At 39.5% G+C, this 25,558-nt stretch overlaps 1 protein-coding gene and 6 non-coding genes across 7 annotated transcripts; 1 reads left to right on the forward strand and 6 right to left on the reverse strand.

Moving 5' to 3' along the window:
- The first annotated feature begins 817 nt into the window (after positions 1–817).
- On the forward strand, positions 818–23,320 carry LOC139722829 (uncharacterized). Its single transcript, XM_071634123.1, has 22 exons — positions 818–1,647; positions 2,129–2,331; positions 2,776–2,832; positions 3,368–3,527; positions 4,345–4,484; positions 5,155–5,260; positions 5,758–5,816; positions 6,548–6,735; positions 7,231–7,378; positions 8,579–8,640; positions 11,507–11,573; positions 12,405–12,488; positions 15,854–15,991; positions 16,715–16,958; positions 17,652–17,778; positions 18,333–18,465; positions 18,817–18,896; positions 19,410–19,469; positions 19,792–19,882; positions 20,602–20,711; positions 21,607–21,767; positions 22,497–23,320. Exons 1-22 carry the CDS (start codon positions 852–854, stop codon positions 23,318–23,320), a joined length of 4,038 nt encoding a protein of 1,345 aa, XP_071490224.1. The 5' UTR covers positions 818–851.
- Positions 8,722–8,796, reverse strand: Trnaa-ggc (transfer RNA alanine (anticodon GGC)). The gene has a single exon. It is a non-coding gene; the product is annotated as a tRNA-Ala (tRNA).
- Positions 9,049–9,123, reverse strand: Trnaa-ggc (transfer RNA alanine (anticodon GGC)). The gene has a single exon. It is a non-coding gene; the product is annotated as a tRNA-Ala (tRNA).
- On the reverse strand, positions 9,376–9,450 carry Trnaa-ggc (transfer RNA alanine (anticodon GGC)). Its single transcript has one exon. It is a non-coding gene; the product is annotated as a tRNA-Ala (tRNA).
- Positions 9,703–9,777, reverse strand: Trnaa-ggc (transfer RNA alanine (anticodon GGC)). The gene has a single exon. It is a non-coding gene; the product is annotated as a tRNA-Ala (tRNA).
- Trnaa-ggc (transfer RNA alanine (anticodon GGC)) lies at positions 10,030–10,104 on the reverse strand. Its single transcript has one exon. It is a non-coding gene; the product is annotated as a tRNA-Ala (tRNA).
- Positions 10,684–10,758, reverse strand: Trnaa-ggc (transfer RNA alanine (anticodon GGC)). The gene has a single exon. It is a non-coding gene; the product is annotated as a tRNA-Ala (tRNA).
- Positions 23,321–25,558: the final 2,238 nt, after the last annotated feature.

The following is a 25,558-nucleotide window of genomic DNA, read 5'->3' on the forward strand; positions in this document are numbered from 1 at the left end:
TTTCTTTTTAATGTATATGCCCTATACTGTGCATTTAACTTGGGTATCATCCTCATTATTAGTTGCCCATCTATGATCTCATCTAGTACTCAGTGGGCCTATGGCTTTCTCTTCCATCACTCTTGCGGCCATACAATAATCATTCTCTCTCCAGTCTCTTTCTTGTCGCCATATGTGCTACATCTTCTTCTTTCAAACGAAAGAAGAAGAAATGCTACATGTTTGGGACTAGATTGCAAAATTAGCTGGAAATTATCTATTGGGAACTCTCTCTTTCTGTAGTTGTTCTCTCGTATAAATTTATATATCCACATCCGCTTTGTGAGAGGGCGGAGTTTCAACAGACTGTTTCACACCAAGGAGTTTGAAACCATCAGAACACCCTGTTCACACCACCTGTGTGGTTCACACCTTGACACCCTGCTACTCAGTCTCAGAGAGAGAGGTAGAGAGAGAGAGAGAAAAAGAGAGGGGGGGGGGGGGATACAGTCCGTCACTAGCTGGCGCGATGTCTGTACTAGCTAGCTCGAGAAGAGAGTGTCTAGTACTACTCTAGTATGTTGTTGGTATACCGATACACGTGTTGTGAAACTTGATTGCGGATGGATAGATACAGTAGCTTGCCACCAGCTGCATGTATGCTATGCGTGCGCTTCTATGGTACACAATACCCATGGCCCATGCATACGCATATCGCATGCAATATGCATCGACTTCTTCAAAACAAAGGCGGACCATAGCGCATGTGTTTCCTTCCGTCTCGGCGCCGATGTTGTGAGCAAATCTGCGTAGAATGCAGCTGTGATTCACATTGACAGTAAGTGCAAGTGGAGGTGGTCGAATCCTACAAAATGTCAGACAAGGCAAAAATAAAGAAGGAAGTGAAAATCGTCTTGAGAGCGCTCCTACTGTCCGCCCCGCTGGGTTTGACAGCAGTCGAGATCGAGCGCGACTTCACCGAGGCCCAGGGTTACGGCGTACCATACCGCGAGCTTGGGTACAACAGCACGTCTGATTTGGTCGAAGATCTTGATGTAGCTTCGCTGAAGTGGGAACGTGGACAGGCGGTGTTTCGAGGAGTCGCAGACAAGACGACAAAGCACATTCAGAGTCTAGTTTCAAGACAGAACGTTGATGTGCGTAAATGCCTAAAGAGAAGGAGTGCTTTGCAAAGGCAAGTCGCGAGATCAGGCGACGGTACACAGAGATCTTACAGTACGCCATCCGGCGGTCGAACATTTTCCAAACCGTCAGGGGCAAGTGGTGGTTTTCGACGACCAAATTCATATTCTAACTCTAGTAGCAACAACACAAACAACAGACAATATTCTAAACCCGTGACTATTACAAGCACTAGCCCGGCATACCTTCGATCGCAGCTGAAATCATTGTTAAACAGTCATCCAAATGGGATCCTCAATTCGCAGTTTGACACGCTTTTCTATCGAAAGTTTGGTTTTTCGCTGGATTATGGCAAGCTGGGCTTCGCTAATTTGGCCGAAGTTGTCAAGTCTTTGGCTTCAATCATTAGCATTGAACACTTGGGGGCGGAGAAATTTAGAGTGTACAGCATCGAGAACTTTCCCAAGGGAGCAAAATCAATCCCCATACCTGATGGTAAGGAAGAGTTAAAGGGTTTACCTGATGGTAAGGAAGAGTTAAAGGGGCATTCCTCATGATTTTCATAATTTCACATCATGGAATACATAAATCAACAGCTCCATACATGTATAGATTTGTAGAATTTTTTGTGGTCCTGAAGTGGAGAAATTAATACTAATAGCTTAATTCTAGGAGCTTCAAACAAATTAGTTAATTACACTGAACAGGGATAATGACATAATTATGATCCTTGATATTTCAGAAATGTAGCAATGTACTACCATCACAATACCATGGGCTTAACAAGCAAGTTCATCTGTGTAGAATTTATGCATACTTTCCTCTTTTGTTCTGCTTCCTTGAGCCTCTTACTCGTGAATGCATTCTTGTGGTGAGGTTGCCATGTCATCATCCTTGTTCACTGTGATTTGTTATATTAAAGTTTGAAAACATTCTTATTCATCATCCCAATCACTATAAATTCTAAAAAATTAAAATTCTACAATTATTCTGGTTTGGCATTCAGCAAGAAAATCAGTACCATTCAGGTCGACAGCTAGGGACAGCACCACCACAGTTGGCCGGGGCAGGGCCAAGCGGGCAGCTGCAAATAGATCCAGTGCATCGAGCTCGCAGAGCGCTTCGACAGAGTCTACCACGAGCCCAAGGGATGTTGTGTTGCCTGGCAACGATCTTATTGATGGAGAGCTCTGTGAGGAAATTCAGAAGGTGAGATATGAGCCACAAGATCAAAGACTGAATACTCTGAGAGTAGTGTACACAGCAATAAAGGGAGTCTAGGTGAAAAATTTGTGCTTCTATGTGTGACAAGAAGGGGATAAGACACTTTTTTTTTGGGGGGGGGGGGGCCATCAATGAAACCTTCTTGTCACAGCACCCATGTTCACCAAATTTTGTGATTATCTGATGGTCTTAATGCCCTGAACTAGAAAAGAATGTAAAGACAAAATATAGCACATTCTGCTATCATGAATACTCACTTTGAATGAAATAATCACATACAGGTTGCTACAAATTGTAGCTGCCTAGTTGTTAAATTGCACAAGGAAGCAAGTCCTGCTGTGTGATAACTGAGATGATTAAATGATTCTGGATTTTTTTTCTCTGTTTTTCTTTATGATTTACCATGTGACATTACTAACCTACTGACAGGTCCTGTCCAAGCATCCAGATGGAATCTTTGCTGCCAGCCTGCCGGCAGAGTATAAGGTGAGTTTTTCTGTTCTGAGAATGGAATATTTACATGGTGGGATTACCACAAAAAAAAACCCTGTTCTGTGCTGATTTAGTTATTTGCATGGATTTCTTACATGTAATGAAAGTTTGTCATATTGAAAGTACATGTACATAGTGCAGGTGCAATAGAAATGAGCATTTAACCCTTAACCCATTGAGGACGAGTCGTGAGTATACCCGGGCAGGTGTCTATGGGAAATGTGTGTTTTAGCAAAATCAGTCCATCCTCAACGGGTTAAATTGTCAGTTTTGTGTGATGGCAAGTATTACAGAAGTTGTAGCAGTGTAGAAGTCATAAAAATTTCACATTAGGAACCGTTTTCCAAATCTTGCCCTAGGAATTAGTAGATGGGCTTGTTTCTTCATCTTGTGGTCTCTTTAAGAAATTATGAATTGTCTTTTATTTGTTCATGTCTTTTTAATCTGATTGAATTACAATATTTTAGACTCTTGTTTGACTTTCTGGTTTTGTAGGAAGTTATGCACCTTTCTGCATCTTATTACATAGAAATTGACGGGGAAGGAGCTACCACTTATCTCGATTGGGTTCTACAGTGTGGTAGAACTTGTCTGTGCCATTCCAGAGATTGTGGCCATCGAAAGGCAGCAGAAAAATAGTGACTGGAAACTCTTTGATGCCCGGACTTTTGTGCCCTCGAAGCCTCCTGGTGAGATGGTTACTCCTTGATAACACCTAAGCATGCTCATGTGACTTTGTACCATTGATAATGATAATGATGATGGTGTTAATGATTAGATATTGTATGTATTATGATTATCATCAATGTTATTATCAGTATCATCATCATCATCATCATCATCATCATCATCATCATCATCACAACACTCTAACATATCTAAGAGTGGAGTAGAGTAGGACACATGTATTTAATGTTTAAATACCAGTATGCCAGTGATGACCCTATTTCAAGAATGGACTTTGCCAAGTAGAATTTAGACATTTGAGAGCAAAATTTAGTGACTCATTAGATAGCAATGACCATACAGATCCTTTAGACACTGGAGTAGAAGGACTAGTAGAGTTTATTGCCTTTAATGCTTCAGATGTTTCTGTTTTATTCTGCTTAAATTTGTCAAATGAATTCAAGCAAAACTTCATTGATCTCATTTGGTTAAACCCATTTGCCAAGAAGAGTTAAGAATGCCTACAGTTTTTTCAAAGTATGATTTTGTTTCCCAGACGGCCTGTGCTGGCTGGACTTTATTAGAAATTTGTAAGTGACTACAGTAAAAGTGGAAATTTTCCCGCATTTCGTGCAACCAGAAGCTTGCGCGAAAATAAAAGAAGTGAATATTTTTGCCTGCCATATGTTCCAATACTCTAGTAGTTGATGTCTTGATTCCATGGAATTAAAAACATGTGAAACTCTTCTTACCCGGCCAAGCGCGAAAAATTAGTCCCACGGAAATATCCACTTTTACAATATCATGAGCATATGTGGTGTGCTTTGGTCCATTTTCTAGAGCCAGAACGAAAGAAGAAGCAGCCCGCACCCAGTCAGGCAACAGAGAAGCATCTGGAGGAGGCTAAGTCTAAGATCCGTAATGTCCTCCTGGCACACCCCATGGGGATCCTTCTCCAAGAATTTGAGGCTGCCTACAAGGTACTTTATGCTTCATTGAGTATACTCTGAATTTGATCAGACATGGATCCACCATCGTTGTATAAACTGTAATGAAAAGTTTCTGAGGGTTTGCTTTGTTTGCCTGCAAAAAATGCCCTGCTTCGTGTTGTTTTTCCTTAGTCATTATAAATCTTCTGAATGGAATTTTCTTTGACTTTGGATTACAGAATCCTCTGGATCTGTTTGGTATTACATTGGCTTCTGTGTAGGACAGTTGCTTTTGTACACCTAAGTAAGTTCTGCATTTCCGCTTCATCATTTGTAATCAGGGGTCAGGATGGGCGAGAGAGTACAGGTACATGAATTGGCAGGTACTGCAGCTTGACAAGTTACGGCTGAATGCATAGGGACAACATACAGTTCAAAGGACCTGATGGGATTGCAGAACACAATTACAACTTGATGGATAAGAGTGGTTTAAAAAAAAAACCTGTCATGCTTGGTAGCATTGCCTGCATCAAGGTGGGGACTTGAACCTGTATCCATTAGATTGAGAGTCTGATGTCTGTACCAGCAGACCACCATGCATTTGCAGTATTAAATAGAAATATGGTGAAGCTGAGGAAGTTTCATTGAAGGATGAGAAATCGCTGCACCCACATCATGCTGAAACTGTCATACCTACTGAATTTGATTTTCTCCTTTGCAGAGCTTTCACAAGACTGATCTGCAGTGCCAAGACTTTGGGGAGAAAGATGTCAACTCGCTCGTCCTTGCCATCCCCGACACTATCAAAGTGGTCTATAAAGGACAGAGTAAGAATCTCACCCATGTACTATGCTAAATGAATTATGCCATTTTTTTTTAATGGGGATTTGTGCAGGACACACTCATTTACTGCAATGCTAGTCTCTTTCTCACAAGTAAAGATTATTTATTTTCAGAGTGTAGTATTTAGATGAGATGTGTTCATTATTGTCATGTAAAATGACACACAAATTGCAGCTGGTATCGAAAGGTATCTTTAGCAAAACTACTCTGCTATTATTTACATGTGCATGAAGAAAATTTTATTGTTTTGCTGTTCGTAAGTATCTCAGTCCATTATTACTGTATCATTTCTTTATCTCTTAGTTCAAGAAAATACTGCTCCATAAGGTAACTGGGAATGAATTAAGAATATAGAAATATGATATTCGTCTTTATTTGTCCACAAAACTCTGCGCTGAATTCATACATCGATATTTGTATTTGTTTATCCGCCAGTGGTGTTGGTCTAAATTTACTTTTATATTTCCTCTGTGAAAAATAGATCAAGTCTACCTCCACGCTCAGAGCCAACGATTGCCGCTGGCTGGACCACTGTACAGTGTGAGTTTGAAATCTAACACAATTCCATTGTGCAGCTGTCAGAGAGGTTACCTCATTTTAATCTACCCCCCCCCCCCCCCCCCCCCCCCGGAGTATTGTAGTCCCTTCAGTTGTAACTGCAAATTTCATCATGATTACCACGAAACTTGCCCCTAAGACTATGTCACATGAAAGAACTGTGCATGCAGTAACTAACTTGAAAAACCCTGAAGCAACTCTTCACTTAAATCTAATAGAAACCCAATTACATTTTTGGACACAAGCAAGAAATATTTTAGAATCTATTTGTTATCTTTCATGATTATGTGACAGAACATAATATGTGTTATGTGTGTTCAAATATTGTTAAGACCAGAATTTAATTAGCGTAGAATATTGTCTGTAGAGGTTGTGATTAAACTTCTTCAATATCAAAGGACGGCTAAGTCTCACATTTCCTGTTACATCTCTTTGTTGTTGTGCTAAAATGGTAATTGTGATCATCTTTGTTTATGCATGTAATTTCTCTGATGTATAGATTTATCACATCCATTTACCACTATATTATGCCTCGGAGTTTCAATCAATTCTTTTTTTGTGTGTGTGTAAAATCATTACCATCGTCATCATTTCTGTCATTGAAATGGCTCATCTTTGTTACTGATGTTGCCATTGTCCTTGTCATTGTCAATTTTATTTTCATATTTTTTCCTTCTGTACTGACATGCCTGCTCTCCCTCTCATTATCAAAGTCTATTGCCAAGTCCATTCCACAAGATGCGATCGGTTACGGCTTTTCGTACCCAGCCGCCAGGAGGCCAAAGCTCAATGAGTATTTCCCAATCTTTGTGTCCACCGTGTACACACCCCACCGCATCAGCATCCAGTACAAGGATTTGGAGAACAACATGGCCCTCGAGAGGCTCATGGATGAACTCGAGTGAGTCTCCAGAAATTTAGTGGGGAATGGGACAATACTGAAATTTACTGAGGCCTGTGAATGCAGTTTTAAAAACATTACTGATAATTCTGGTACTGGAAATGACTCTCAGGTGATGCTGTCTGTAAAGTCTTGTAAAAAGCTGATCATGTAAACACCCAGAAGCTCTGTGCATCATATTCATATTCAAAAGAAAAAGCGTAGTGAGATTTTAATCACTTCCAGAAGATTATATTTGCTACTAACTTTGGACACAGATATGGTAGTTGGCTAGAAATTTTGTCATTTAAGTATAATACTTGAAATTGGAGTCATGTTGTAACATGCATAAGTTTTTGGTAATGGAAAGTGGCGAAGTGTATGAAACACGTAGACACAACCGAAATGGGTTGCTTAGACAGAGGTCAATATCAGTTAATATCAAGATTCAACGCTATTCATGTCAAGATATTGTGGACTTGATTGGTCTATTTCATGTCCACTGTGCCATGACAGGGCTGTGTACTCATACCCGGAGGGCGAGAAGTACCTGATGCCGGATTCCATGATTGCCGTCAATCAGATTTGCTGTGCCCTGTACCATGAGGACAATAACTGGCATAGAGGGCTCATCACGGGAGTTCCCAACATTGATCTAGTGGAGGTAACTTCCAGCACCCCTTTTGTGAACACTCCCTGGAGAGCTTAAAGGACTAATTCACCTTCATGTACACGTGGATTGAGAGAATGCAGCAATATATAAAGTAGAATGCGTCCATGAAAGTTTGAGGAAAATCAGACAATCCATTCAAAAGTTGTGAATTTTTGAAGTTTCAGTGCTGCCATTGCTGGATGAGAAGACTACTGCAGCTTGTGATATTACGTAGAATGGTATTTACAGAAGATATAAAGAAAAGTGAACATATTTTCACTTTATCGCATAATTAACTCGTTGAGGACTAGTCCCGAGTATACTCAGGCAGGGGTCTATGGGAAATTCGTATTGTAGCAAAATTAGCCCATCCTCGATGGGTTAAAGAGCACTTGACTTGCCTCTTTCAGACGGCAGGTTGAATAATATTACCCTTAATATACATCTGTGAGAAGTCGAGGGAACGTATACTCATTTTTTTCAATGAAATTTTTTTGAATTTCTCTATACATTTTCCTTGTATTGTTATATGCATGTTACACAAACTGTATTAGTCATCTTATCCAGCATGAGTGTGCAGCAACTTTACAAATTCATGGATTTTGAATGGATTACCCGATTTTCCTCAAACTTTTACGGATGTGTTGTACTGACAATTCTGCATTCACTCAATCCATATGTTTTAGAGAAACTTGTCCTTTGTCAAATATTGGCTATGTTCATATATTTTTTAATACAGATCAGACCAAGTGTTTAGTAATTCAATTGGTTTGTTAGTAATGAGTTTCCTTGCTGTTGATGAATATCTGTTTCTTGGGTCTGTGTTGGTCAGTGGTTTGTTTACAGGATTACTCTTTATTAATGTTTGATTCCCAACTGGCACATATGTTCCTTTAAACTGGTTACACATTGTAAGTTCATCTAGCAGATTTAAACTTGTGGATTTGACCTAATTCACTGTGGATTTGACCTAATTCACTGCCAATAGATGTGCCATATACGTACTGAATGATAATTTCAGATTTTTATACTCAAAACCAGCTATTTTGATCAAACTTGAGAAAAACTTCAAAATCGCACAAAAAGAGGAATTGTTCCTAAGAAATCACTTACAGCACAGACATAAATACCATTCCAGATTCAAAGTTGATTACTGTAGTGTGACAAATACATGCATTATGCATTTTGTTTGTTATTTCTGTGTGGATGTAGGTGCTGTATGTTGACTACGGAACATCTCTGCAAATACCCAAGAGCTCAATCCGTCTCCTGAAGTAAGTTAGTAACAAATAAAGACAGAATAAACTGACCAGAAAGAATATAAATTATTAGTGGAAAAGTGAGCAAAGAAAATGGGATTCCATCGGGATTCGAACCCGAGACCTCCGGATTGCCAGACCGGTGCTCTACCGACTGAGCTATAGAAAGCCCTAGTGCAGTGTTCGTCCCAGAAACCCTTAATTCTCAATGCTCGGGTGGTCAGAAGCTATGGCAGTGTGTTTGTGTGTGACACACACGCACACACTTGAACCTGGCATAAACCCGAAGGATAATTCAACTTGGGGATAAATGCGAGGGATCACCGAAGTGATGCAGCTTTTTTGAGTTTGTAACAAATAAAGACAGAATAAACTGACCAGAAAGAATATAAATTATTAGTGGAAAAGTGAGCAAAGAAAATGGGATTCCATCGGGATTCGAACCCGAGACCTCCGGATTGCCAGACCGGTGCTCTACCGACTGAGCTATAGAAAGCCCTAGTGCAGTGTTCGTCCCAGAAACCCTTAATTCTCAATGCTCGGGTGGTCAGAAGCTATGGCAGTGTGTTTGTGTGTGACACACACGCACACACTTGAACCTGGCATAAACCCGAAGGATAATTCAACTTGGGGATAAATGCGAGGGATCACCGAAGTGATGCAGCTTTTTTGAGTTTGTAACAAATAAAGACAGAATAAACTGACCAGAAAGAATATAAATTATTAGTGGAAAAGTGAGCAAAGAAAATGGGATTCCATCGGGATTCGAACCCGAGACCTCCGGATTGCCAGACCGGTGCTCTACCGACTGAGCTATAGAAAGCCCTAGTGCAGTGTTCGTCCCAGAAACCCTTAATTCTCAATGCTCGGGTGGTCAGAAGCTATGGCAGTGTGTTTGTGTGTGACACACACGCACACACTTGAACCTGGCATAAACCCGAAGGATAATTCAACTTGGGGATAAATGCGAGGGATCACCGAAGTGATGCAGCTTTTTTGAGTTTGTAACAAATAAAGACAGAATAAACTGACCAGAAAGAATATAAATTATTAGTGGAAAAGTGAGCAAAGAAAATGGGATTCCATCGGGATTCGAACCCGAGACCTCCGGATTGCCAGACCGGTGCTCTACCGACTGAGCTATAGAAAGCCCTAGTGCAGTGTTCGTCCCAGAAACCCTTAATTCTCAATGCTCGGGTGGTCAGAAGCTATGGCAGTGTGTTTGTGCGTGACACACACGCACACACTTGAACCTGGCATAAACCCGAAGGATAATTCAACTTGGGGATAAATGCGAGGGATCACCGAAGTGATGCAGCTTTTTTGAGTTTGTAACAAATAAAGACAGAATAAACTGACCAGAAAGAATATAAATTATTAGTGGAAAAGTGAGCAAAGAAAATGGGATTCCATCGGGATTCGAACCCGAGACCTCCGGATTGCCAGACCGGTGCTCTACCGACTGAGCTATAGAAAGCCCTAGTGCAGTGTTCGTCCCAGAAACCCTTAATTCTCAATGCTCGGGTGGTCAGAAGCTATGGCAGTGTGTTTGTGCGTGACACACACGCACACACTTGAACCTGGCATAAACCCGAAGGATAATTCAACTTGGGGATAAATGCGAGGGATCACCGAAGTGATGCAGCTTTTTTGAGTTTGTAACAAATAAAGACAGAATAAACTGACCAGAAAGAATATAAATTATTAGTGGAAAAGTGAGCAAAGAAAATGGGATTCCATCGGGATTCGAACCCGAGACCTCCGGATTGCCAGACCAGTGCTCTACCGACTGAGCTATAGAAAGCCCTAGTGCAGTGTTCGTCCCAGAAACCCTTAATTCTCAATGCTCGGGTGGTCAGAAGCTATGGCAGTGTGTTTGTGTGTGACACACACGCACACACTTGAACCTGGCATAAACCCGAAGGATAATTCAACTTGGGGATAAATGCGAGGGATCACCGAAGTGATGCAGCTTTTTTGAGTTTGTAACAAATAAAGACAGAATAAACTGACCAGAAAGAATATAAATTATTAGTGGAAAAGTGAGCAAAGAAAATGGGATTCCATCGGGATTCGAACCCGAGACCTCCGGATTGCCAGACCGGTGCTCTACCGACTGAGCTATAGAAAGCCCTAGTGCAGTGTTCGTCCCAGAAACCCTTAATTCTCAATGCTCGGGTGGTCAGAAGCTATGGCAGTGTGTTTGTGTGTGACACACACGCACACACTTGAACCTGGCATAAACCCGAAGGATAATTCAACTTGGGGATAAATGCGAGGGATCACCGAAGTGATGCAGCTTTTTTGAGTTTGTTTCCTGAAGTAAGTTCACGTTTTGTTGTTTAATTAAGCCCATTGAAGACTAGTCCTTAGTCTACTTGGTCAGGTGTCAGTGGGAAACGTGTTATAGCAAAAGCAGCTCATCCTCATTGGATTAAAAGGAGGAGAATCTGATATCAGTGATGGTAGTTCAGGTTTTTTGGTATTCATCATTTTTCATGCAGAAATACAGTACAGAACCTCTAGGCTATACATCTCTTCTGTCATATGAATTGTAGAATGGATCTGAAAGCAGATTAAGATGTATGTCTTCCTTGTCATTAGAATGCTTATTGACTGAATTTCATGAATCTTGATATTGGTGTGTAAGAACGTTTACAAAAGCACTCTGTAAAGGTTTGTGTAAAAATCTTTAAAGTTATGTGTCTTTGTAAAAATATGTCCACATTTCATGTAGTCAGATATGTCTGTTTTTATTTGCTTAGTATTGTTCTACTGTATATCTCTGACTTGCTGCTTCATAATGCAACTGTTTCTCATTGATGTATATTTTTATCTTTCCGCTCCCCATTGTAATTACCTCCGCTGTGTTTTATTGCAGAGCATGCTTTATGAAGCTACCCATCCAAGCACTGGATGCCAGGCTTGCAGGCATTGAGCCAGTAGGGGTAAGTTTGGTGAAAAGTTATTTTAGCAGATTGGTTTTGCTCTTTTACTTTTGATTATTTCACTGTCCTCACTCAGCCAATGAGTTTAATTGTGCGAGTATTATGGTAAATGCAAATGACATTGAATGATTATAATCAGACATTTATGCAGTAAATTAAGTTTATATCTCACCAGTTATCAAGCATGGTGGCAAAGAAGCACTTTCAAACAAAAATGATCAGAGTTTAAAGAAATATCTCAAAATGTGTGCTTCTACATTGCAAATTGGTTTCTATGAGACAGGATTCATATTTGAATGCGATGATGATGAACTTTTAACCATAATTACTTTCCTCACAAAAATCTGTGAAGGGATGATTAGTGGTAATGACACTTACCATAAACCACTCCCTCAACTGAGCCTCAGCAACAATGAACCTGAGATGGTTTCAAGAAGCATTAATACATATATGTATTTCTCTGAGCTGGTTCGCTGTATGCCAATACAGACAGTTGATGATTTCTAGAATGAAAGAAGCTGAAGTAAACTTAAGTGTTTCATTTTTTTTCTGTGCTCACAAGAAGAGACATATCCTTCTTCCAGAAGTATATAAGTAGTCCATATTGAAGGTATGATAATAATAACCTAAACAAAAAGATAGCCAACTCTAACAAGGACATTTATTTCTGCTCAAAATTTGCTTGTTGTACAGTCTCACTCGAGACTGTTTTTAATCAAGTAGTGTATCAGTGGTTCTTAATATTTGCCCCAACGCACCTTCACAGTAAAGCTCCTTTTTAATATAAAGGTGTTATATTTATCATTTGTTGGTTTCCTGTTTGTTTTCCAGGATAAGTGGACTAACGAGAGCCGGGACAGACTACTGATGCTAACGCATGACAAGCCCCTGCTTGCACATGCTGTGACAGACAAGGTATCCCCTTGTAGGGAGAATAAAGTGGAAGAAGTGACTAAATCCGTCATTCCGCAGAAACCACATTTTCTGTTTTTATATTGGATTTTGATATTCATTGTCAGCGTATCATAGGGTAGAGAATGAAACTTTCTTTTGAAAGAGCCCTTCATTCCTGTATTATTCATTTTAATATTTTAAAAATTATTATTTAAATTAAAGTTTAAACTTTTCAAAAGTGTTTTGATTGCTTATTATATGACAGATTCTTCAGTCGGCAACATGTGTTTCAAGGTCCTGGTTTAATCTTAAAAGTGCTAAATTTGTACAATTTTCTTTCTGATTGCACATTTTATTGATTTCATCAGGTCCGTCTATTCTCATTCCAATTATAAAATATTCAAAACCAGGTAGAATTAGGAAGTTTTTTTTTTATGCCTCCGCCAACGAAGTGGCCAGAGGCATTATGTTTTCGTGTCGTCTGTCCGTCCGTCCCTCAGTACGTCCGTACGTCTGTACGTCCGTACGTCCGTCCCGTTTTGTTTTTGTCGATATCTCTAGAACCATGAGGTGGTTTTGCATCAAACTTGGTATGAGGGTATATCCTGGGGGGATGATACTTTGTTAGGATTTTAGGGTCACGGGGTCAAAGGTCAAAGGTCACAGCTTATTTTGTGAAAAAAAGGTTGAAATTTCATGTTTTTCTCCATATCTCGCAAATGGTTCAAGATATCTTCATGGAACTTAGTATATATGCATGTACCGATGGGCAGTGATTATCTAGGGAAGTTGGGGGTCATGGGTCAAAGGTTAGGGGGTCAAAGGTCAAGGTCAACTCCTCAAAATATTACTTCTTTCCTTATGTTTATGCAATGCCTGAAGGATTTTTTTTTTAACTTGATGTATGCATGTATAACCCAATAGAGATTCTGTGGGAAGTTTCTTGCCAAAAGGTCAAAGGACAAAAGGTCAAAGGTCAAGTGAAAGTGCTAAATTGCACTTCTTCCTCCATATCTCAAAAGTAACTCAAGGTATTATCATGAAACTTACATATTTATGCATGTTCTACCTAACAGTGATTCTCTTTGGAACTGTGAGGTCAAAGGTCAAAGGCCAGGTTTAGATAATACTATTTTACCATTTGATACTGAAATTTTTCTCAATACCTTGAAAATTACTCAATGCATAAACTTATAAAAGGGTCAAAAGTCAAGTAAAAATCATCAGTTCCCCCAATACCTGCACTCTGACGTTTTAATCATTCATCCAATTGAACCTAGTTCAAGGAAAGTGAACATTCAGCACATTTGTGGCAAACCTGTCATTTTAATATTTTGCCAATTGTGTGAAACTGTCATCACACATTGTCAAGACATTGTACTATAGACCTATTAGGAGAACCATGCATTTTGGCGGAGACATACACCAGTCGCCGTAGCGATATATCTAGTTTTTTGTTAAAACAAAAGAAATGAAAAGAAAAAATGGAGGGGCGTGCGCCCTCCTTTAATTTTGTAAAGGTGCCCCCTCCCCCCATTACGGAATTCCTTGATCCGCCCCTGGAGTTGTTCATATTTGATGGAAGCATTCTTATTTTCTTAGGAGAGAAGAAGCTTTCTTCAACCTCATGTTCATATATTTTGTCAACAGCTGCTAGAAGTGAATATGAATATATGTAGATTTTTCTGATTGAAACTTGTCACCATGAAAGAATGCATTTAGATTTATCACACGACAACTTTATTGCGCTGTTTTCCAGACCCCTTTTTGGACGCATGACATGAATCCATTGCTAGAGGTTTGTGTTTGATTGATCTGATTGTACATATCCACCATCTCTCCGCACCGTTATTTGTCTTGTTTGTAATGCACTTTTGGATAAAATGTGTGCCTACTTTGTTCACTGATTGTCTAAAATGTAGTTTTAATAGTGACAATGATACTCTTGTCTCAAGAAAATTGAAGGTATAGAATGGGTAGCAAAAAATTGCTATCTCATTGGTCGAGAGTTGTGACTTGATTTTTACTGGCTGAACGCTATTGGCTCATAGCGGACAGCCACTTAAACAAGGCTAATGCGCACTTGAAGCAAGAGGTTGCGCACTTGTAGCAGAGGTTCACTTGCTGAGGAAGTGCTCGCGTACTCAGTAAGAGATGCCCATTGACCAGAATATCATGCATCCAGTAATTACTGGATGCACTGGATGCAAGGCTTTCATCTATGGCAAGCCAAAAGAATTGTATCCAGTAAATTTGACCTCGGGTTATAATATCAAAAAATGGATTTCTGGCAAGAAAATTGTTCCCTGTTCTATAAAACAGATGATGCACATTTGTGTGTGTGTGTGTGTGTGTGTGTGCATCAGGAATAGTGTGCTTGTGGTAATTGTTCCAAAGTTACCTTCTAAATGCACACAATTCCGACTGACGCACTCTGACCTTTGTGTCATTTGTATACTGTCATACATTTAGCTGCACCATAGGATTGAATTTTTTCATGTAACAATTATTGTGAGAAAGTTTAGGAGATATGATGAGTGTTTGGTCCATTACATCCAGGACAGCAATTCATGAAAGTTGTCAGCCCTGACAAGTTTTCAGTCTCTGACAATTTCAGTGAAATCCTTGGTTTTGATTGGATGAACAGCTCTGGTCACTGACTATTACTATGGTAATTGGCAGAGGATGAGAACTTGTCAGGGCTGACAACTTCCATGAAACGGTGCCCTGACAAACTAAAATACTGATTGTTGTGAGGGGATAATATGGATTTTGGTGAACTTATCAGTGTTCATATGTTTGTGTTGTTTTTGTGAAGCTAAAGGATTACAGGTCAATGTTTGGTAGGAAACACAATCAATGCCAACTGGATTTTTTTTAAATTTATTGACATTTTGCCCCTCGAATGACTCATGCGATTAGCAGAAACATATCACATGTTGAGAGCATGCACTATGCAGTTGCAAACACTAAAATATCAACATAAATTCCTGAAATGTCAAACTGATTTGATTAACACCTGTAAGTACCATCATGTTTACATGCTGTATTCTTGTATGGTAAGTGACTCTCTGTCCTTGCAATTTTTTGTTGTAATTTTTCTTGTTTTTTATTGCACCTGTCCTATAATTTGAGATTCTTTCCTTCTTGAAACGTTCTATGACTTATTTGTTAGATTAACCAGCCTCTCACTAATTTTTCACGTAAAACCATGTGGAAAGATGAGGAAATGTTAATCTCATGTAATCACATCAAGTGTGTCTCTGAGTACAGTCCAGAGTTCAAGGATACAAGGAGGCCAGATTACTGATGTGAACTGAATAATATTCAGAGTGGCAAATGACGTAAATATTATGATTTGGCCTCACCCATTGTCATGCTTTCAGAAATCTGTGGTTTCGCTGCTCCTGTGCGACACCACGACGTCCGAGGACATCCACATCAATGACCTCCTCGTCAGCGAAGGACTTGCCAAGTTCACCAAACAGATCAGCCCTGAGGTTGCCCCAGCCGTTGAAGCACCCGTGAGATTTTGTCTTTTCCTTCCTGCCAATCCTGTTGTCATTTCCCACCAATCCTGTTGTCATTTCCCACAAAATATTGTTGCATTCTAGTCCACAAGTTTGTATTTCTCTCTTGAGTACCACTCAAAACAATGCTTTGTTTTGGGTAGTTAGAACAAGCAGGGTGACCAAGTCTCCCTGATTGTGTAGGAGACTCCCTGAAAATCAACTGCGGTTAATTTCTTCACATTCTGTCAGAAGAATATGGAAGCCTCTCTGATCTGGGAATAATTTCTGACAGTTGAGATCCCTGTAACACTCAAAGTTTCAAACAAACCGCATACATGTATCAGGCAAGACTGAATGCACGATGTGTTGTTTTCTCAATGTTGCTTCAAATTATAGACTCACATTTTCAATGTCATTAACACACAGGCAACAGGGTTGAATTAGATATTAACAGCCAGTGTGATACATGTTAGTGAAAGGTTAATAAACACTCGTATAGGACAAATTTTGACGAAAGATTTGTTTTCCTTTCTATTTTAATGTGAAGTATTTTAAAAGTGTGTTCCAATTTTATGATACTAGTGATATAAAGAAAAAGGAAGAAGGATATTTCAGAAACAGAATGTTATGGAAAAAGTGCTTCACTCAGTAATCTTGCATCATCCAGTCTTCAACACAGGCTTCCAGTATCTTGCCCTGTATGGAATTTCCTTTTCCTATTGTGGCATATTTCAGACTGCAGAGCTGAGCCTTCAGATGCTGACGGGGATCGGACTGCCCACTCCAGAGGATGTCTCCTTTGAGTGGCCGGACGAATCGTCCGAGGTCCAGGAGATACTGGAGTCCGGTCCGAAGGGGGACGGCAACAGCGCGAATACTGCAGTTGTCAATCAACCTGTTGGCAAGGCCCTGGCCACACCCATCTCTGCTGGGGGTGATGATGCTGGGAACAAGGGCAAGGTGGCAGAGAGCAGAAATGGTGAGGATGAAGTCTGCTGACTGAAAAATACTTAAAAATCACTTGACCAGAGGGGATATGTTCTTTGATATGCATATTTTTAGATTGTTATCCTTTTTGTAATTGTCAGGCTAATAAAATCTTGGTATACTGGTGATTATCCCATGGAAACCAAGACATTTATCTCCACCAGCCCATCCTCTGACACATCTCCTCCTTTTTGCATAGTGTCCAATTGTGGACCAATTTTAGTTTCTGCTTTTTCCCCAAAAGTGGATGATGACTGGCATAAAGATCTCTTAACCATTCCATTGTTAATTTGTTTCGTACATTTTCTTTGATTTTTTGGTTGCTTTGCATGTTTTGCTCAGCAATGCACATCAATTGATAAAATGAGAGTTAATGATACAGTGTTGTAATACAGCTGACAGCAAACAGAATTTTGTCGCTGCCCTTTATTGTGATCCCATGTAAAGCAGAGTATGCATTACCTAATTAATTGCAATCAACTGCAGCTGCATGTCTTCATGAATGTAGGCAATGATAGCTATCTTGTCTATGGTATCTCTCAGAGGATTAATAATTGAATAGTATCAAACTTGAAGGAGGCCCAATGCTGTCCTGTTGATCCATGTCATACTCATTTATTCCTTTTTACACACAGAGTCAGTGTTTTTCATTGCAATTTTCATACTTCTTCCCATGTACATGTAGCTGGTGGTGGCCCTCCTCCGCTGTCGGATGAGGAGAAGGGTGATGCGGTTGCCGAGGGCAACACTGAGTTGACTGACATTGCTGAAGAGACAGAGGGAACTCAGCAGCCTTCCTGGACTGTCACACGGTAAGTGTTGCCCCCTTTTTATGTGGGATGAGGTTACATCTCAAATGATAATTCAAGTACAGTCAAATCTGTCTGTATGGCCACCCAGGGGAGCCAAAAAAGTAACAATTATAGGCAGGGAACTGCTATAGACAGGGTCTTTAACATGGCTTTTTTCTTGGTTTTTTTTAGTGGTTGTATGTGACAGGTGGCCATTAAGACAAGTTTGACAGTATTAGATGAAAATTAATCAGATTGGTTGACTTAAAATATAGTGATATGAGCACTGTATTTTATTTGAATGATTTCATTTTATGACGCTTGCTTCATGCGGTACCTGCACCATCTGCTTGCAGGTTGATGATTGTGCTCAAAGTTAAAAAAAAAAAAAAACATTCACCATGACTTTGTTCAAGATTGGACAAGATCCTTAATGTTGTTAATCATTTGCTACCTCATGTATACTTTGGTTTGAGACCTTGATATGCAGAACATAAATGGCTGGTATTGTATTTTTTTTTTTGGAATGGGATATTGAAAACAGTGTAATAAAGCCTCTCTCTTGTGTTCTGCAGCGTTGACTTGGTAGGAGGGTGCAGCCTCCATCTCATCTCTTTTGGTGGATACGGCCAGTACGTCACCAGCACTGACATCGCTCAACTGATCTGGCCTAAGAAGGCGGCAGATGAAAGCAGCCTCTTTAAGCTGGTGGGTGTCATGTTGCTCAAGTTTCTGGATGTTTCTCTTTTGATACAAGTAGTAGATATAGTTTAGGTATCCAAGCTGAATAGTAGGATGTTATCATTATTTCAGTCGGTCATTTGTTTAGAATAAAATACGGGAGGATTAAGAAATGTGCTGTATTTACCCTGATGAGTAAATCATTTGTAGTTTCACCTGTGGTCTATATGCTGGACTGTGTATACCATGTTTATTTTGGTGAAGTTTCAATCATTGTGAGTGGATTTTGAAATCAAAAGTTACATCAAACTCTCTAGCCTTCACTCTTACATCTTCATTCAGCTCATGACAACACTTTTCGTCCTCGTGTCACGATAGATTGAAAAGAAAGCTGCTCAGCTTGGAGAAGTCATCGTCGAGGAACTCCAAAATGAGAACTTGTCAGAGAACCTTCGCAAGTATGCATTGTATTGATTATGAATAAGATATAGCAATGTAATGACTTACTAATCAAAAGATTTGTACCCTAGCCAATATATATTTTCCATTATCTTGATTTGGTCGTAGTTCCAATACATTTTAGTGTCTAAAACCAAAAAGTAGAGCTTTGTAGGACTTCTGTCGGGTTGAAAGGTGACTGTGTTCCTATTCACAAACATCTCATTTTGTTTGTTTGTTTGTTTGTGTTTCACAGCAAATACAACATCTTGCAAAATAGAACCATTTTGAATTTGCATACACCTTTGTTGAATATTATTATCTGTTGGTAACAGTAAAAATACCCACCTAAACCAATAAACCAATTTATTAATCAGACTTATTATATCTTATCATTGATAAGCAGAGTTGCAAAGTCATATACCTGATGTAAAGAATGCAGAAGAAACTGAATTGATGGTGTTTACATGTTCTTTGTTCTTCACATTCATAATGAATGTTTGTTTGTTTGTTTGATTGTTTTTAATTACCAGTCAAGGGGTTCCACTCTCGTCTCTGAAACCATCGAGACTTCAGCTCTTTCTCATCACCAGGTAAGTGCTCATCTTCATGCCAAACAAGACTCTTTTATAAATGATGCCCTGTGAATGATGTCCTGTGTCTCCACCCTGTACCTTTTTATCTCATGTCTGAGAGTATGCCACTAAATTTCAACTTTTTCTGTGAGATAATGCATGGATTATTGACAAAGTAACAGAAATATTAAAAAAAACAAAAAAAAAAACCAAAAAAAAAAACATAAACAGGACCCTCAGAAACCATAATTCAGCATTTCCCAGTACACATTTGTTCAATTTGATCAAAACATTGTTCACCATAGAAAGTGTCTCTTTCTCTCATGTTTTTCTTTGCCAGTGTGCCATCTCTTCTGCTGGTGTCAGGTCACTGTGACTCAGAATTGTTCCAACAACTTCAGACGTTGGCAGAAGAGATGCCTCCACTTGAGGTGAGACTAAGTCTGCAGTTTGCCTATTAGTTAAATTATGACAACTTTTGAATATACCTTATCGACTAGACCGCAGTTTAGCAGAAGAATACAGGTTCTGTTTCCACTGGTAACTCCTGCAGAGGCACGATGTGAAAGGCTCTGCTAGTATATTGTATCTATTTTGTTTTTACAGTGCACTCTCGTTGTAACACAGTTATAACGAAATTCTGGTTACAATGAAATAAAAATCCAGGTTGCAAAATTATCGGCTCTATTTTTTTTAATTGTTTATTTGTTCAGTTTAAAATTTCGATATAATGAAAGAAATCTGCCAGCCCTGAGGACTTCGTTATAACAAAAGTCCACTGTACTTTGTATCACCATGAGAGTGTATATATATATATATATATATATCTATATTTTGAAACAAGGAAGGAAAAACTGACCAGAAACATAATAAATAATAAATAGCGAAAACTTTGAGCAAAGATGAAAACCCATTTTCTTTGCTCAAAGTTTTCGCTATATATATATATATATATATATATATATATATATATATATATATATATACATGTATATATATATATATATTTTAATTCTTTTGGTTTAAAATATGAAATTTCAATTTTACCAGCTTATGTGAGCCTTTGTGTTAGATTTTGCTGTGTTTTCAGTCATTTATCCTTTGTTTTTGTGTTGTTTGTCCGTGTTTGGTTCTGCCATTCTTCAACCAGGATGATGAAGCCAGCCGTGAGAGCATCAGTTCTGAGACCTCCAGCAGTAACGATGCTGAGACGGATCCCCAAGAACTCCGCACCATCCATGATGTGCTGAGAAACAAGAGGTGACCTTTGACCTCATCATGTATTGCTGAAGTATTTTGGTTTGACTTTATATTTGTGTCAGTCCCTGTTCACCAGTTTGCTGAAAACCAAATTTGCCATGATAAGGGATCAAGATAAACACTTTGTCTTTTACAAAGCCATTGTGGCACATATACACTCTGAATTTGTTTGTGATATTTAAGTTAGCTGGCAAGTTGTGGTGTGTTGTAAAGGGCCATGTACAGTCCAACCTCAGATATCCAATCATGTCGGGAGCGGCCATCCAGATATGTGAGATATGAACATGCACAACACTTTCTAGCAAGTCGTGTGACGGGTATGCACAGGGCAATGGGTATGCACAGGGCATTGCCAATTCACTGTATTTTCGAAGATTCACATGATTGTTGCATGTTTGATAACTAGAATGATGTGGAAATGAAATGAAATATGAATAGAAATATGTATGTGCCATATATGTAAGTGAGTCTATTTTTATTTATTTTTTTTATTGCAAATCTGGACTTTTTTTGTGAGTGGTTTAATTTGCGATCATGGAATACTGCACTGGACAGAGAAATGTACATGTGCACGTCAAATTCATGTCGGGATCAGAGTTGATATTTTTGTATGTCTTAAAAGTCGCAAATAGCACCCTATTCGCCAAATTTGCAAAAATCAGAATGTCCTGATAAATATGGAGTATACAGTAACTTGGAAAAAGGTGTAACTCCCTAGTTGTCCCCATTTAAGAGTCGGCGACCGCACCATCAGTGCCTGTGCCCATGACGGAGCTAAAATGAAAGCAGACCTGCCAGTGGCATCCTTCTCTATTGATATGTGTCTCTGTGTGTATGTATATATATATTTATATCTATATAATATTGCTGTTGTTATTATGCTTTGTCTGAACAGGGATTGGATACTGAAAGAGTTGATGAGTAACTCTGGAGTCAGCAGCGTGGATGAGTTGATGCACATCGAGAGACTGATGAAGGAAATTGTGACGAAGCTGGAGAGATGTAAGACTGGGATCTCCAGGGAGTGCGTAGAACGAGCAATGCCAGGATCCGTAGGTCAGTAGCCTTTAGAGGGCTTTGTTGCCCATTCGGTGGGATTCCAAATGGTACAGTGCACTCCCATTATAACGAACATGGTTATAATGAAACTGATTGCAATAAAAATTCAGGCCGCAACATTATCCTCAGTATGTTCTTTTATTGTTTATTTGTTTGCTTATAACAAGATTTTGATATAATGAAAGAAAATTGCCAGTCCCGAGGACTTCGTTAGAATGGGAGCCCACTGTAATGGGAAAGATGTGAATATCATTTGATTGTTAACTGATCGGAAATTATTTCGATATCTTTGTGAAACATAAATTTGCCGAATTAATGTTTCGTGGCAAGATATTTAGATGGAAGTGTTCAAAATAAATTTTTATCAAACCTTGGACTTGCCAAGGTTGTTTTATTGCAGTAATCCTGTTCTTTTTTATTTGGGTATAGAACTATTGAATCTTGAGTGTGGTTTGAGATGTTAAGTATCACATTTGTATGTAGATTGCAGTAGTTACAGCTATATGTACTTGTCAAAATATTCAAATCAGTTGTGTTTTTTTTTGCGATAGATCTTGGATTTTTCTTGTTGTTTTCTTTATTCAGAAGTGTAACAAAAAGGAGCGGTTTTAATTACACCTGTTAAAATATAGCCATATAATTTCACTGTCAGTGATGTGCAGTTGCTGTAAATGCCCCTGTTGGTCAGTTACAGTAATACAGTACTTACTTTTGTCTGCATTCCAGATGACATCTCCATGCAGCTTGGACAGACAAGCCTGAGTCCAGTGACGCCCATCACTCCAGACGATGTCTTCAGCCCCCCACCTGTGTCTTTCCAAGTGGGGTCATTACCCCCTGATCTACCCACCAAAGACAGGCAGTCACAGACTGGGGTGTACATGCATGCCCCTGAGAGAGCTAGCCTGACCCAGAAGCAGACGGCTACAATACCACCCTTACAGAGACAGCTGCCGGCTGGCCAGAGAGGGATTGGGCGGGGAGCCCAACGGGCCCAGACCATCCCTTCTGTGGGACGAGGACAGTTCCGCTTTCCAAAGGATGTCGATGCACCAATGCTGAATCCCAACTCGCCGGAGTTTGTACCGAGCCCAAAACGGGACAGCAAGGCGTACCAACCGCCTCTGGCTCATCAAGTGGATCCGTTCCTGAACATGCCCCCGATGCCACTGACTGTGCCAATGCCTTCCTTTGGAAGGACTGGGGGCAACATGATGCCCCCGTTCTCCGATATCTCTGGAGCCTTCAAAGGCAGTGTCCCACTCCTACCACCGGCGCCACGTAGAAACGTAGCACCCCCAGTCGGGATGCCACCCCGTCCTCCACCGTCATTCCCCAACATGATGGCTCCCAGTGCCTCGACGCTCGTCCCGCCCCTCAACCTTGCTCCACCATTTCCCCCCCAGGGACACCCCAATCCTCCTCCAAGTCTTCCCCTTCCCGCTGGTTTTGATTTGATGCCTCCAGGACCGGTCTTTGATCCTTCATTTCCTCCCCATCCCCCTTTCGGTATAGGCAGAGGACACCAGCCATGGTCTATCAATGACTGAGTTCAAATAAACTTTGGACCAAGCCTTCCACCTTCCCTCCCTTCCTCTCATATTTTGAACATTGAAATAGTGAGAACCCTTCACTTCAGTCTTTTTCTTTTTCTTTTTTCTTTGAGCGTCCATGTAAAGGTCATCTTTGTTTGCTAAGTGAAAAAAAGGAAAGCTTCAAGGAAGAATTGAATGCGATCGCTGTTCCTCAGTTCAAAAGAAAGTTTATCCGTATGTGTTGTGTTTACATGTGATACAATATCTGCGTTTATGATTGATTTTCTTGTGTGTTGACTTTTTTGTGTGTGTGGTGAAAAAGTGTGTATAGTATTCTGATGGTGTCACATCCTCAGTCTCTCTGCTGGGTGCCCAGTCATGACGGACAAAGGTGGTGATGGGAAATTTGAAAAAGTGCTGCAGGTTGATACCCAGCTTTCCTGCAGCGCTTCTGTCGTTGATGGGATGGAAGAATTTACTGCTGTGCCACCGGTGTTGTGCGGAATGTACTCCGAAATTAGGGATCATTACAAACAAGGCCAACCTTTCACCTTGCAGCTCAATGGACCGTGAAGTGCCAAAATAATCGAGTTACCAGTACATGGATAACTCTAACTCTGCACATGTTCACTGCTTGCCAGTATCTCCTGGTGTCAAATTTAATTGTTTGAAGGAGAACTAGTCCTGTTAGGATTTTTTTCCTTTTTTTTTGTTTGTATTTTTTTTAAAAGCTGATATAATACAGATGTTAAAGATGTCACATCATAACTTGGAACATAGAATCAGGTTGCAACTTCAAGTGCAATGTTATACTGTCTGAAGCAGTCTGTCATACAAATTTTGATAGACATAGATAGAAATGTGGATTGAAGTATACATGTACATGGTATACAAGACTGTCAACAGAGCTGTATGGCTGTTTTAATCATCATGTAGTGATGTTTTACTGTGTGATAAAGTTGTCCCATATGTCATCATCTGTAACTTGTGGATTCATTACTCAGATGTTTGAATTTACTATGAGAAGATTGTCCTCCCTATGTTTTAGTGTGATGGTCACTTTGGTCAAATCACATTACATCGTAACTTACACAGGGTTGTCATTTCTTTGTGAATACATGTCTCTTGTTTTCCTTTTTTGTGTGGTATCTTGTATTTTTTTTGTATCGTTATTAATTCAGATGAGTGTTTCACTTCTTCTGTTGTTCTTTAAAGATTATATAAGAATAAGAATAAGAATAGAAATGGACAAACATGTCTTGATATTTGCTGAAGCATATGACATAGCTCTGATTATGTTGATCTGAGTTGATGGTAAAAAGGATCAATTATTTTTTGAGTCGTTTTCTTTTTTACTGTATTTGCGACATCGATAGCATTCCCACCGAGTCATATTCATCTCTAGTTTATTATGTATTGTCAGTTAAATATCATTTATGTGAACCGAAGGGCAGAAAGGAGTTAATTCCTCGGACTGAATCAGTGCCCTTCTGATTCCAAACTAATGGCATGAGATTTGTCAGCATTTTGTTTTCATTGTCATCATGCTTAGTATTGCATCTAGCTTGTGATTATTTTCTTTGATATAGTAACACTCAGTTGAGTCAGGATTAGCAAAAGAATGAAAGTGTCTGGGTTTAAAATGATATTATTTTGTATTGTCAAATGTTTCTGAAGTTGATAGTTGTGTGTTATTTTGAAACAAAGGAGAGATATTTGAAATGTTCCCATGTATGGACCATCGAGAGATAATGCTGTGTGTGATGCTTCTGTTGATTTTCTGTCGGTGGACATTAAAAAGGTGCCTAGTTTATTTTAAAAATTGTGTTTGTGTTGTTGAATCTATGTGCCTTGTTGTATTGGGACTTGCAGGGAGGTAGAGGTATAATCTGTCCAGGATATATTTTGAATGATTGTTTACAAATCAAACATGCAATGTAGGTGGATGCATACTTTTAGCAGACTTGTCCAACATAAGAAAGGAATTTGATGTATACTGTACAAGGATACTTTGCTAGAAATGATTTGAGTTAGGTTTTGCTTAAAATCTTGGTGTAATTGTTGACATGACAAAAAGACAAAAATGCATTCTATAATATGTACATTTTACATGTACAGTCAACCTTGCCTAAGTCGACCTCGCATAAGCCGAATAGTGGCCTAAGTTGAAGGTCTTTTTAAGTCCTCTTCTGTTTATATTCTATTGATTTTAATCCCTCATAAGGCGACTTTTCTCTAAGTCGAAGCTATTTC

Source organism: Diadema antillarum, unplaced genomic scaffold (genome assembly GCF_040938485.1).
Source record: "Diadema antillarum isolate AM-2024a unplaced genomic scaffold, OU_Dant_1.0 scf00000172, whole genome shotgun sequence".
Lineage (NCBI taxonomy): Eukaryota > Metazoa > Echinodermata > Echinoidea > Diadematoida > Diadematidae > Diadema > Diadema antillarum.

What these genes read in the sequence shown, in the direction of transcription:
- LOC139722829 (XM_071634123.1), top strand. Translation starts at nt 852, where the DNA reads ATGTCAGACAAGGCAAAAATAAAGAAGGAAGTGAAAATCGTCTTGAGA. An exon ending in CCAACATTGATCTAGTGGAG is followed by an intron (nt 7,379 to 8,578) that starts GTAACTTCCAGC and finishes GTGTGGATGTAG; the next exon opens with GTGCTGTATGTTGACTACGG. An exon ending in CAGCTCTTTCTCATCACCAG is followed by an intron (nt 19,470 to 19,791) that starts GTAAGTGCTCAT and finishes TTTCTTTGCCAG; the next exon opens with TGTGCCATCTCTTCTGCTGG.